The sequence below is a fragment of the Condylostylus longicornis genome, unplaced genomic scaffold (genome assembly GCF_029603195.1).
Source record: "Condylostylus longicornis isolate FDR11 unplaced genomic scaffold, ASM2960319v2 ptg000031l, whole genome shotgun sequence".
Classification (NCBI taxonomy): domain Eukaryota; kingdom Metazoa; phylum Arthropoda; class Insecta; order Diptera; family Dolichopodidae; genus Condylostylus; species Condylostylus longicornis.
Genome location: NW_026578000.1, coordinates 9205106 through 9219247, shown reverse-complemented (window position 1 = coordinate 9219247; position 14142 = coordinate 9205106). Strand labels below are relative to the sequence as shown.

General features: G+C 24.3%; 1 protein-coding gene across 4 annotated transcripts in view; it reads right to left on the bottom strand.

Annotated features, from left to right (window-relative positions):
• The window catches only part of LOC129608544 (rap1 GTPase-activating protein 1), a 175144-nt gene that overhangs the window by 33808 nt on the left and 127194 nt on the right, over positions 1 to 14142 (bottom strand). The window contains exon 1 of one of the 4 annotated variants that reach the window (XM_055520119.1): positions 2073 to 2406. The exons of the other annotated variants lie outside the window; for them this stretch is intronic. Within the exon in view, the coding sequence (XP_055376094.1) occupies positions 2073 to 2195 (123 nt within the window). The 5' untranslated portion in view covers positions 2196 to 2406. Of the gene's footprint in view, positions 1 to 2072; positions 2407 to 14142 lie in introns of those variants that run through there. 4 annotated transcript variants of the gene reach the window in all.

Genomic DNA, 14142 nt, shown 5'->3' with positions numbered 1-14142 from the left:
TTTTAAATGTTCATTTCAATGAGGAATATCTTAAAAATATTAATGTATATTCATACGAACATACTTTTTTTCAACTACATATAATTGTATATTAAGGTACTTGTTAAAATAAAAAATTATTTTAAGGCATTGAAATATTTAACATTTTTTTCAACTTCTAAGAAGTTTAAAAAGATTGCTTTGCATAAGTGAGATGATATATGTATGCATGTATGTATTTGGTTATGATACTTTTGCAGGAATTCAATAATGCACATAACGTTATTTCAAATGTACCTATGTATGTATATAAATTTAAATTTTTTTACCTACTTTTAGTATACTGGTCCCAGAATTATAGATTCTTACACATGTATATTTGTACATTTCTTTTATAATTAATATTATAATTTATATAATATGTATAAATACCTTGGTTTTATTGTACCTAATTAATTTGATCGCAAATATATATACATATATATGTATATAAATAAACGTATAAAATCAAATTTATTCTTATCTCTTATGCTATTGTACATACAAACATACTTATATAATTTTGCTATTACTCGTATACTAGAATAGTAACTATGGTAATATTTAACGATTTTCGTAATATAATAAAATAGTTATATTTGCATTGAAATCATATAATATTATTACACTTTATGAAGGCCAGGGCTTTACAACTGACTTGATATTTTTAGAGAACAAACATAAAATCAATTGATACAGGCAATAAACTCTAAATGGTAAATATAAGATAACGACAAAGTATCTTTAATTTCATGTTCTTTTAATAATGCATTAAATTTCTGAAGTTTCTGAAATTTTTATGAATTTTACCCGTCCACATTTGAAAACTTCTTGAATTGTATATACATAGGTAGGTAGTTTTACTTTGAGTGGCAAACTAGAGAAAAAAATTCAAAAGCACTGTCTCGTAGAGAATTTTATTTGCCGTAGTTATTATAAAAAGTTATTAATTTTCCTCAAAAAGATTAATTATTTTTGTTTTATCGGAAAATTTTGTCTAGATATTTTTTTATGTATGCATTGAGTATGAATATATTTTTTATTTTAAGTATACATGTAAAAGTGGTCTAAAAATTATTAATAATTTTCTTGGAAAAGAAGGCAAAAACTTTTGATAACTAAAAATGAAAATTTTTTATATTTGAAATATAGATGAGATACAAAAGGTATAAATATATAAAAAGTTCGTTGATATTAAAAAAAAAAACACAAAAAAAAAACCAAATATAGCCAGTTATTAAAGATAAAAATGTAAAATTAACCACAATGAGCATATTGATATGGGTACCAAAATATCCGGATTGTATCAAATTTATTTGTTTATTTGTTGACATGTTATCTATCTTAGTACTTAAGTAATTTAAATGCTTAGTAAATTTTCAATATTGCTTTTCTTATAGAAGTAAATAAATGTACGTACATACTTATTTCATTAATTTGATTTTTCTATTCATTGTTAAAACTTTATTAACTTAGATTAGATTTGATATATTTATTTACTTATTTTTATAACGATTTTAGAAGTTTAATCCGGTGTACTTAAAATTTTAATTGAGTACTTAAAAGAATAATGATGTATATATTTATATATATATGTATAAGTATATGAAATCAATATTTTCTTTAGATAAGTCCTTTGTTTTGAAAAAATTACAATTGAATAACAATATAAAAATAAAACATACACGGGCTGTTATCAAATTTTAAAAAATTAATTAATTTACTTTCACCGGTCTTTTCAACAAAAATTAAGCACTTACAATATTTTGATTTTAAGTAAGTAATTGAAAATTTTGAAAGACAGCTCAAGTTCGGTTTTTGAATGAAATTTAATTTTAACATTAAGTGCACAATCGAGTATTAGTTCAAAATATATTTAAATTAATTTTCATTTTAACACTAAGTATTTTAAATTTATATTTAATACAAAAATGATTGCTACAGGACAGAAATAAATATATACTCGTACATACATACATACTTAATAAGTTAGTACTTACATATTAAATTAAAAAAATTTTTCAATACATTTTAAATAAGTAATAAATTCTCACCTCATAATTATTATTTACATTATTGTTATTATTGTTGTTATTGTTATTATTATTGTTGTTGTTACTACTATTTCCGAGTGACAATCTCGAACCAGGAAAATCTTTCCATCTTAAAACCCCCATTTTTCCAATTAATCAGTCAAAACGCTTTTATAATATTTCACAGCACGACATTCAATTATAAATTTCGTAAAATACTTTTAATTATCACAAAATTTAAATGCAATTTTTATTTATCACTTAAATATTAAATTTATATTGTTAAGTTTTTGTTTTAATTTAGTAATTAAAATTTTTCAATAGTTAAAGTTATAATATTTATTTAAATGTTTTTGTACAAAATGTTTTAAAAATATTTCATAACTAAATACAAACATTATTGCAATAAAAATGTGAAATAAATTTTTTCTTAACTTTTTTATTTAAAAAACACCTGTAAATGTTATGCAAAAAATATTATTCAATATTGAATTTTTTAAATATTAATATCAAAAATTTGGAGGTTCACAATTATTTAAATCGCTGTACGACTAGCGAAATATTCATTAATTCAAAGAGTTAATTATGAATAGTTAATTTTTGCGATTTCAACAAAACTTTTATCAGCAACTAAGTAAATTGTTTTTTTTTTTGTTTTATTATAAAACCAGTTTAATATTGCATGATCTTAGATAATACAAATAAAAACGTTTCAGTCGGTATAAACCGTTTGAATTATACTCTGCACCTTTCATTGTTGTATAGGTATTACTCAAACTTGTGAAACCATTCTATAGAAACTTCGCGTATATGCCTGACATAATTGGACACGCCACAACCATAATTCATGAATCTAGCTTTATTATTTTTTCGAATATAATTAAAATTTGCTTTTGGCGTTGTATGGCAGAACTCGTTATCCAAATTAGTTCAATTACAATAGGGTCCGTCTTTAGCACAAAAGAAACAGCTGTAAAAGTTTGTTGGTATTTGCCTATTTCGTTTTTGAGTTATCGTGCGATCGGACAGACGGCCATGTCTAAATCAACGCTGAATTTTACGCCGAGCAGGAATATACAAATATGCATGCCCATATCGCATACGATTACAAATTCCATACCAAAGTAACACCTTTCACGAAGGTGCAGGGTTTAAAAATGTAAGTAAGTATACATATTTTACCAAATGCTTCAAAGGTATGAGTCTAGATTTAAAGGTTATTAAAGGTTTAAGGTTATTCAATCAAAATTACAGACTACTACTACAAGCTCGTATAGGTCTACGATGTCGTTTCATTTCCATCAAAAAGTAATACTTAAAGTTAAATATTTTTCTTTTATATTTTTAAGTACGAATTATTAAAAATTTGTAAACTTATTCTTTTGACACTATCTCAGTTATCTTATAAGTGCAAAGCTTTATTTCAAAAACGCGTTAAAATTGTAGAAAGGTTTCAATATTTTTATGTGAAAATTTAAAACAATTCCGTAACGAAATTTTTGTAGTTTTCGTAACAAATTTAAAAGTAACAAGTTTAAAATCAAACTTGATTGGGGCCGTCAATGTGACGCAATTAAGTGTGCTCGAATTTTCCCACATTTTATAATTTTTTTCAATAATTTTGCTACTTTTAATTAACTTTGTTTTGATTAATAAAAATAATAACAGTATTTTCCAATTAAATAAAAAAGTAAAATAATTATTTCCACTTACTTCTACTACAATTTTTGGTATGTTGTCAAACTTTTTCTTGAAAATTTTTGTAGCACTAATTAAGGATATTTTTGCAATTATGGAAAATCTCTTCAAATTTTTATTTGAAATATTTTCAATTTTCTTATTGTTAATTAACATTTCTTCAGTTATTAAACTTTTTCGTTTATTTCTAATTAAAGTCATACTGAATACTAATAGTATGAACGACTACAACTCTCTGTATGTTATAATATGAAAAACTGTTTGATACTGGAACCAGAATAGAAATTTTGAATTGAATTTAAATTTGAAATTTGTATTTTCAGTAAAACTTTAAATATATTGAGTCATTAATAGGAATGTGTTGTTCCATTAGGAATATTAAAAAATGTTGATTTAATAACATGATTGTAAACAAATTTTCCGAAACCGCTTTAAAACAAAGAAAACTTTCAACAATAACCAACACCTACGTGATTCTTGGAGTAAGTATTCAAAATTTTTCAAAAATCCTTACAAAGGCTAACGATTTTCTTTTTCTAGTTAGTTATTTCTAGTTAGTCTTTTTTTTGCGTTATTAGAAAAAACTTTTCACACTCTTATAAAAAACACACCACAAACTGAACATAGGAATATAGGAATATTTATATATGTGAATAAATAATTAAGGTCAATGGCGAATTTAAAATCATAAGCATGAAAAAAACAGGGTTTTTTTCTAAACTTATGAATGACCATTGTTTTATGGTGGCGTGTATCATAACTATTTGAAGCAAACAATAATATACTTATATTTGATATACACATACATACATATATAAATACCTATATAGCGTGCGAGTTTAGTTATCAATTAAAAAATTCCTAAAATATATTTTGAATGAAATTCCATTATTTTCCGATTCAAAAATTTTCTAAAGTTATTATTATTCAATAACCACCAAAATATAGATACTTATAACAAAATTTGAAATTAATGCTGACATATCATCCTAAAACGAGTGTTACCATCATAACTAAATAGGCTGCGTAGTTAGTCTCCTTCGAAAAAAGCAGTGTTTTGTATAGCAAATTTAACAGTTGACTAAAAACGTTATTTTTAAAGCTGAAATTTTAGTAATTTCCGGTTTCTTTTAGGATACGTGACCTTTATAAGCACAAAAGCGAGTTTAAAGCTTTATCATTTTTGTTCCACTTCATAAAGAATATTTCCTGATTGTGCTTTTAGCAGATTAGAAATTGGTAGCACCATAAACGGAAAAAAAAATTTTTTTTATTACAAATACACTTACAGATATATTTGAATAAAGTGACGTTTTGAAGAATTACTATACAGAATTAGATACGCATTGCGAAAAATAATTCGTGCGAGAGAATTTCGTGACTGAAGCTATTTGAGCCGAGAAAAATTTTTCCCTTCGTTGCATTTTATGTAGCAGAATATAAAACAATATTCAAGAATTTTTTATGCCTATTTTAAGTAGTATTTATCTAACACGATTTTAGCCCCTTTTACCGATATTTTAAAGAATAAATTCGAAAATTTAAGAAAAAACAACGAAAAATTTAATTTCCAAAGATGTATATTATGTCATCTTTTTTATTAGTGTTCTACACCTTTTATTTTGAAAATTAATTCTTAATTATGATAATTAAAATGTTCTTTAAGATTAATATAGATTGCTCTCCCTTTAAATTAAGACATTTTGATTTATTTCTTCAAATGTGATGGTCATCTAAAGAGTAATTTCAAAAATTTGGAAAAGTCAAGACTTATATACATACGTATATCATTTTTTTAAAATCTGTTATTCTGCTAACATTAATATAAACCCAGACAAAAAATCAGTTTTCATGAGTGTTTAAGAAATTTTTTAATTTTTCGGACCTTGTGTTGTTGCAATTATATTTCTGTACAAATATGATTGTCGTTCGCTTACAAAAGAATATTCAACTAATTTTGATCTAACATCGTCCAAATAAGTGTAGTTACATTCGGGGTACAAATTAAACTTTTTATTTTTAATTAGAATTAATTACTTTCATTCATTAATTTTAATTATACGAACACGTAATACTATTTTCCAAATTAAGTTTTCCAAGTATAAAATAATTTTGGACTTTAGGAGGAATTCAATTTGGCATAATTTTATACAAAGTACGAGTATGTTAGCAAGTAATAAAATTTACGTAAACAATTAAGTAATTTCTAAATGTCTTTGATAAACGAGCATGGCAAAGAATGAATTTATGAAATAAATTCACGTCAATAAAGACAAAGAATTAGAACCGCACATTGCAATCGCAATAAAAATTAAGTTAAGCAAGCGGATCTTATGATGGTGTAGAAGCTTGGACATGCCGCCGTACCGGTTATAAAATTTGCAAAATTGTAAATTACACGATATTCTTTAAAATGACACTATTTTATAATTTATTTTAATAAGTACTTGTGTATTTATGGTTAAAACGTTTTTTTTTGTTTTTCTTTTTTTTCACTCATTCATTTAAATTTGTGTTATGTAATTATTGAATTTTCACTATACATAAGTAGGTACTAAAGTTCGGTTCTAATTATTATGTTGTTATATACATAAATAAGTATATATATGTATATATATATGAGCTTGATTTGTTTAATTTTAAACAATAAATTCGTTTACAGTACCTGAATTTGTCTTGTATTGTAAAATTTTGGTCGATGTACATAGTTATTTATGTTCTAAATATAAGCAAGCATACGATTTTCTAGGTTACACAAACTCAATTTAGAATTGTATTTTATTCATTTTTTTTACGTAATTTTAGTTATGTGACGAAGAATTAAAACAAAAGAGGATTGCGACGCATTGGTAATTTTGCAAATTGAAAATTTTTATTATGGCAAACGGATAGAAATTTAGAAGTTGATTGTATGTTTCCTTCCATAAACCGATAATTGAAAACGTTAAATAAATAATTTGGAAAGTCAGGAAACTTTTCTGTCGCTTGATATGCCTTATAATCGAGTGTCAGTAAACCATTTTTTATTAACAAAGCCATTCCACCACAAATGGATTTCAGTGTTCAATAGGGATAATGCTGAGTATAGTGCTACATATTTTTTCATTTTTGTTGTTTTTGTATAAAAGGGAACATACCGGTTTTGACAATTCCATAGCACCAACATAAACTCTCTTAAGTATAAACGCCTATTTATAAATTGAATGTTACTTGTCCTGTTTAGAATTTTATAATTATTTAATACAAACATATATACATATATTTAGTGACCTTCCATTATACTTACTACTAAATAAAATAGGTCATGTTTTTTTTTTAAATCAAATGCTTTTTTTATATTTAATTTTATATTTTTTTTTGCAATCACACAATTACGCTTATTTTGGCACTAAAACAATTTTTATGAGCGTTTATAATTTTAGTATTTAAAAATTACTTTTTTTTCTACCAAATAACAAAATACTTTAAAAATAAGTAGGCAAATCACTATAATGTTTTGAATTATAAACAAGGACTATAAGTTTTATTCATTATTATTTATTAAACTCTTTTAGGAACAACTACCTAATCTAAAATTTTGAAAATTTCTCATAAGTAGTTGAATAGTCACAGTGCTTTATAAAACCTAACAAATTATTTTAAGTTTATGAATTCTTCATCAATGAAAAACGAGGCATTAAAACCGCCAAAAAAAATAATCAGATCAAATACCGCAACAGCGGTTATTTGCAAATGTTTTGCATTTTAAATTTCTGAATATTTTTGCGAGCGTATTAAACAATAGTTATAAGTTTTATATTTAGTATGTATATGTAACATAAGTTTGAATCATAAATTCTCGGTACAGTTTTCGTAATATGTAATAAGCTAGCTTTTTGGATCAAAATATTCCACCCATTTTTATGTGGAAATCTTAACTTTTTTAAAATCTTCAAATTTCAAAGTACGACTATTATTATATTCAAAGTAAAAAACCAATGTGTTCCGACAATTTAAATATTTGTCTGAGTTTTTTGTCTATGAGCAATTTAAATTTATTATCGTAATAAAAAAAAAATTAATGAATCTTTCACTTTTTATAATTTTTTGATAAAAATTTCTTAACATTTGAAATAAATACGTATACTTACATATAAATGTATTTATGTACATTCTTAGGTTTTTTCTAAACGCTATTTAACCCCTTAGCTTAAAAAGTACCTACTTAAAAGTTGAACCGAAATCGTCAAAAAATAATTCAAATAAGGTGGTACCTAATTGTTTTAAAATTATTATTCATATCAAGATATAGCGTTGTTCTAATTGAAACATTTTAGAAAGAAAATGCTAAGAAACATTTGTATAAATTCCGAATTTTTATTGTAAAAAACATGAATTGGATTTTCTAATATGTACACATTCGATAACACTCTAATAAAAGAGGGTTAAAGCGCGGCGTAATAATTTTGTTATCGTTTAACAAATGAAGGGAAAGCTATTAAAAGTTTCTTATCTGTTCTTTCGGTTCGCGCTTTCAATTAAATTTGTTTTTATTGTTGAATTTATCAAATTTTTTTTCATTATACACTATATAGAAATTTTATTTCTTCGAGTATTTTAGCTACAATACTTAATTATTCAAAAAGGACATTCATCACAAATGAGCATAATTATACTTTCTTAAATTTTAAAATTCTTGAATTTCATAGTTTATCATCGTTTAAGTAAATTTTCATAGGTAAAATAAATAGAGAATATTAAGGAAGTAGTACTAAATATAGATGAGAAAGTATTTTAAACAACCAAACCAACCAACCAACACAGTTATTGAATAGTTGTGAGAAAAAATTCCCGGGAAAACTTTACACTCATCCAAATTTCGACAAGTTATTAGTTAAATAAGGTATAGGTTTCATTTTTTAATTCCAAAACCTCCAAATTTTTGTGATTGTATTTTAAAATATTTAATTTTTATATCGTCTAACCATTTGTCAGTTGTGAATCATTTAAATTACATTTTGGATTTTAGCAAATTGAAATTTGCTTTTGTTTTTTTATTTATTATGTCAATTAATTACAAATATAATTTTTTTAATTTATTATAACTGATAAGTAGGATGAAATTATTCTTCACAATTTATATGTATATTATTTTTGCTGTTTTTTTTTTCTGCAAAATTTTTAAATTTTTGCATACTTTTTTTTATATTTATAATTTGCCTCAAAATTTTTTCAACAAAAATTTTTCACTCTACTTTATTTTGCTAACTTTATTTTTTATTGATTTTCTTGTTTTTTTTTTATTTAAATAGGTAGAAAAAGTAACCAGAGAAGGTAAACATAGCTGAATATTTAGGTGTGCTTACTCATATAAATAACAGTAACTATTTATTGAATTACAATGTGCATATATAAGTACGTATACGTGTATAGTTAATGTGAGCCATAATACAGGTAATACAGGTAAGTAACTTTATTTCATATTTTTGTTAGTTTTTTCATATGTTTTAACATTTATAAAAAAAAACTCTTTTGCACACTAATAAGCTTTTATTTTTCGTTTATTAAAAATTTATTAAAATAAAACTGGTCTTACACACAAGTTCACAATATTTTACTAAATGTACATACAGTAAGATTGCAAACAAACAATTTAAAATTTTTTTAGATTTTTCTCCACGTTTATTATTTCACAAAACCACCTAACAAAATAGGTTTACATATAAAATACTTATACTTAAAATATAAAATATTTTTTTTCTCGTATAACGGAATAATGAAGCAAATGAAAGTAATTTTTCATAGGTTACAGTATATACATATGTACTTTAATTACGACGTAGAAGGAATTATTGTTAATTGTTTACTACTTTACAGAAAAAATTTGCCATGCACCTTTTTTATTTATTTTTTAAAATATTGATTTTTTTCTGTGTTTTTATTCCGAAATAAAATGTAAATATGCGTGTTAACGTTTTAACTGTTTTCTACACACTGTGACTTTCCCACTACAAACACTAAATAAACCACCATCCGATTCCGATCTAAAGCATTATGTTTTCTATAGGTATGTAGGTAAATAAAAATTACGGGAGAGAAAAGATAGAGAGAAAAAAAAAGAGCACTTCCACTTCATTTTGATTTGAGTTTTTAAATAGACGAAGCGAATACATTACGTAGCTACGAGTATATGTATGCAAGAATACAAAACAATATTCGGCATAAGTAACTTCAAGCAGTACAGGTGTGTTAAAATGTGTATAGGTATTTTCAATGTATCCAAAATAAAATTAAGAGAACGGTTGAATCGGTTAATTTTTTTTTTTTTTTTGTGTATTACGAATAGTGAGGTAACTATAGGTAATACAATAGGTATGTATGTGAAATAAAATTGTTTAATTTTATGTTAAATTTTACTTGCTACACTACACTACATCATTTTTTTAAATGTTGGGATATTAATGAGAATTGGATTTGTATGCTGATGGCAAACAGTTATGTGATGTAATTGTAGTTGTGTAAACAGAAACAGCGCACAAACACTTTGACTGAAAGAAATTGCAAGAATAAATTTTGAAAACTGCGTAGATTTAAACAAAAATATTAAATTGTATTGTGGATACTTGATATTTTCGAGTTTATTCTCTAAACTTCCCATTAAAATTAATATTACAAACTTTTCTTTCAATTTTAAGATTTCCTACGTTGAAAATTTAAGTAAAAGACAAAAAGAGCGTAAACATTTCATTTGTTTACAGTCAATTTTGCGGTTTGCAGAAGAAGGAGAAAACAAAACAAGAGAGTTCGAGAGAAGACTTATTTATATTTTTTGTTCAAATAGAAAAGAGAGAAATTGTTTTTAAAGTAGGATTTAATGTTGCGTTTGTGTTTGTGTATTTCTTAATATAGTTATACACAAAATAAATTATTTTACCGATTCACGTTTTACTTTTTTTTCAACAGAAAAATAAACTAAGTACGCTATTGATATGGAAATTAAAATAGTACATATGTACATATGTATATGTATGCATGGACGTACATATATAGCAGTATATAATACATTTATTAAAGTAAATACTTAACAGTATTTAAAAAGAAAAAATGCATTACTTCTTATTTATTACATAATAATGATTTTGCATGTTAAGTAAACAGTGAAATAATTGCATTTAAGAAAATTTAAAGGATTTCACAGTAATTATGTACATACATATGTAGATACAAATATACACACATAAATATTATGGCTCCAGTTGAAAATATCCCAAAATAAGATCTGAAATGAATATACATATGTATATGTATATGAATGTACCCACATGTAAAAATGTATGCATAAACATACTTGCAAAAATGTAAACATACTTGAATTTAGTAGTTAACTGAATTCAAAGCCTAATTAGGTACTTATGCATATTCATACACATATACATATAAATATAGCAGGGAACAAAATATTTTATTAAAAAAGAAGTTCTAAATACATACATAAAATACATAAAATATTTCATACATAAAATATTTTAAATCTTGGAAAAGGAAGGTTTCCAAATTTTTCTAACAAGGAAAAATACATTATGTACATACATGTGTACATAAGTATGTATGCGCATACATAAGTATACATTTATCAACTTACACCTTTATGTCACTTGAACAATTTTATAAAAATTCTGTTAATTCGAAGAAAGTCACTTACTTTAAAAGAAATTAAATAACAAATTTTGACGAAAACTTGATTAATTCTGCGGATAATAAATTATTGCTTATTCTTTACATTTTAAGTTAGAAATGTCTTACGTATGTACCTATACATATGTACATGTGTACATAATATACCGGTGTAACTTAAAACCATTTTAATAATATTAGAATAAAATTATTAAATAGAATAAAACATAGAATAAATAAAAATCCATATTAGAATAAAACACCAAATTTCAAATAGATTTTTATAAAGTTTTAATTTCAACGTACTACATACAATATCATAATCATGCACATAGTAGGTATGTATGTGCATATATTATAATTTGAATTTCATTTCGTTGAGTGATCCTTTCAATTTTACATAAGATCTTATAAAAAGCAAAAGAAACCATTAGATATGTAAAATGATGCAATAAATCTCATATGAATTGTAATTTTTTTCCAACGTTTTTTGTCTGGTACCAAAAACATTGTATTCTACTCTCTATATGCTTTTTCGAAACTTTTCGATTATTTTTTATAACTAAACAATTTATCTAAAATTATGATTTGAAAATGAACATTCAATTATAATTTAATATGAAATCAATTCCAATTTAATATTAAATTATTGCTCTGAAAATCACGTTATGTTGTTGTAAAATAAATGATATAAGTATATATACTCGCACATATAAGTACACAATATACAATACTTTTATCTGGTTTTATAGATTGCATATATGGGTCAAAATTCAATTGCAATTTTAGTGAAAATTAAAAATAATTTTTTTAACATTTTTAAAAAGAACTTGCTTTGAAGTTTCAAAAAATTTCTTCAAAATTGCTGCATATCTATGTACATGCATACATTAACGGATTTGAAACACAAGTTATATGGTTTTTATTTTGGTGACTTTAAAACAGTTTTAAATGATGTGTGAAAGATATGTATTTGCAAGTACCAACTTATAATGGATCACTAAATCCAGAACTTAAGCTATAACATAGAGGTAATTTCAAACATTTTGTTCAAAATCGATTAGAGGCTTTGTTTTGTTGAAATTTGATTAGACACGTTTTGTTGAAACTACTTAACTTTGTATTTCTTTTATTAATTTCAATTTCAAATTAGATCTACAAACCTAAATTAAAAACCTAAGTAAAACTTGCCACAAATTGTAAACATTTTTAGTTTATCAACGAAATAATTCTAATAGTCAAATAAACCCTTTTTCACATCTCTTTTTAAAATGTAAATAATTAATTATAAAATGGAAAAGAATTAAGCGACGTCATTTAAATGTTGCAGCATTTCAAAACATTAAAAACAAAAAGAACTCCTAAATTATTATCGTAAATTATTATCGTATATTATAAAATTTTCCTTAGCATCTGTATGCGATGTGCGAAAATATTAAGTGGGAGAAAAAAGAAAAAAAAAGAAGAGAAAGAAAATGAACGCTTTATTTATTTTATTTGCTTTGTCTTGATTTTTGCTTAAAAAAATATCTACACGTCCACGAGCCAAAATTGGAATCACTTTCATTCTCAAAGTAAATTTTTTTTTTCGTTTCCTATCGTTTTGTTTCATTAAAATATGCAAGTTCAGAGACGATAAAATAAGATTGTATTTTATATATGTATATACTTATATGTAACTAAGTATTATTTACAGCACTCTCTTATGTTATAATTTAAATATTTCCTGACTGATCATGGATCAGGTTTGTGGTAGCTTCAGTGGTATATTTTGATTTGACGATAAACTCATGTGTAAAAACATTTTGGAAAGCTCGAAATGAAAATTTTAACTCAAATTTTACTCAATTACGAAGCTTTTTGAGACTTTTTGGGACTTGGAAAATCTTAGGACTTAAGTATCAAAAGTTGAAAACTTAAATTCCGCCACAGACACATTTTCAAATAGAAGTATGTATATGTAGTATTACGAAATTTGTACATACTCGTATATGTATGTATGTAAGTACCCCTGTAAAGTTACATACATATCTACATCTTAAATCATTATTTTATTCATATTGAATAAAAATAATAAAATATTACAATATTTATCTACCTATGTACATTTACAAAAACAATAAAAGCGAAAAAAAGAATTGGAATATGTTTTCTGGCAACAACTTCAAAAGACACTAAGAGGCTTCTTTAAATTTTCCTGAAAGAGCTATTAATTTTCTTCAGTTTAATTTTTTAATTTTTTATTTTAACTTTACAATAATACGTATGTTCGGTTTGAAATAGATTTCTGAATATTGCAAACCATAAAGAATATGTGAGATTGCCTTGTTTAATATACGAGTAGAATCTTGTTTGCCATACTTTAGCTCGCTTCTTATTCTGCGTTTTGTTAATTGAATTAACATGCAAAAATAAATAGAATACAAAGGGAAAATAAAAACAATTATTTCCTTGCGTACGAATACAGCTACACTAAAGAAACATTTTTTTTTAAATTAGCTTCCACCATTTGTGTTCATGAAAATAATGAGAGATATGTAAAGAAAAAAAATTATAGAATCTAAATAATGTGCACAATTTTCGTATGCACAACACTTAAACAAATTTAAAATAACGCAATTCTTTTGTATAGCCTTTCCAATATTTTTATTTTATTTTAACATTCAGCACTCATCATGAAAGTCTAATATACGAATAATAAAATAATCATAAAAATTTGGTAAAAAACAAGCATAAAAGA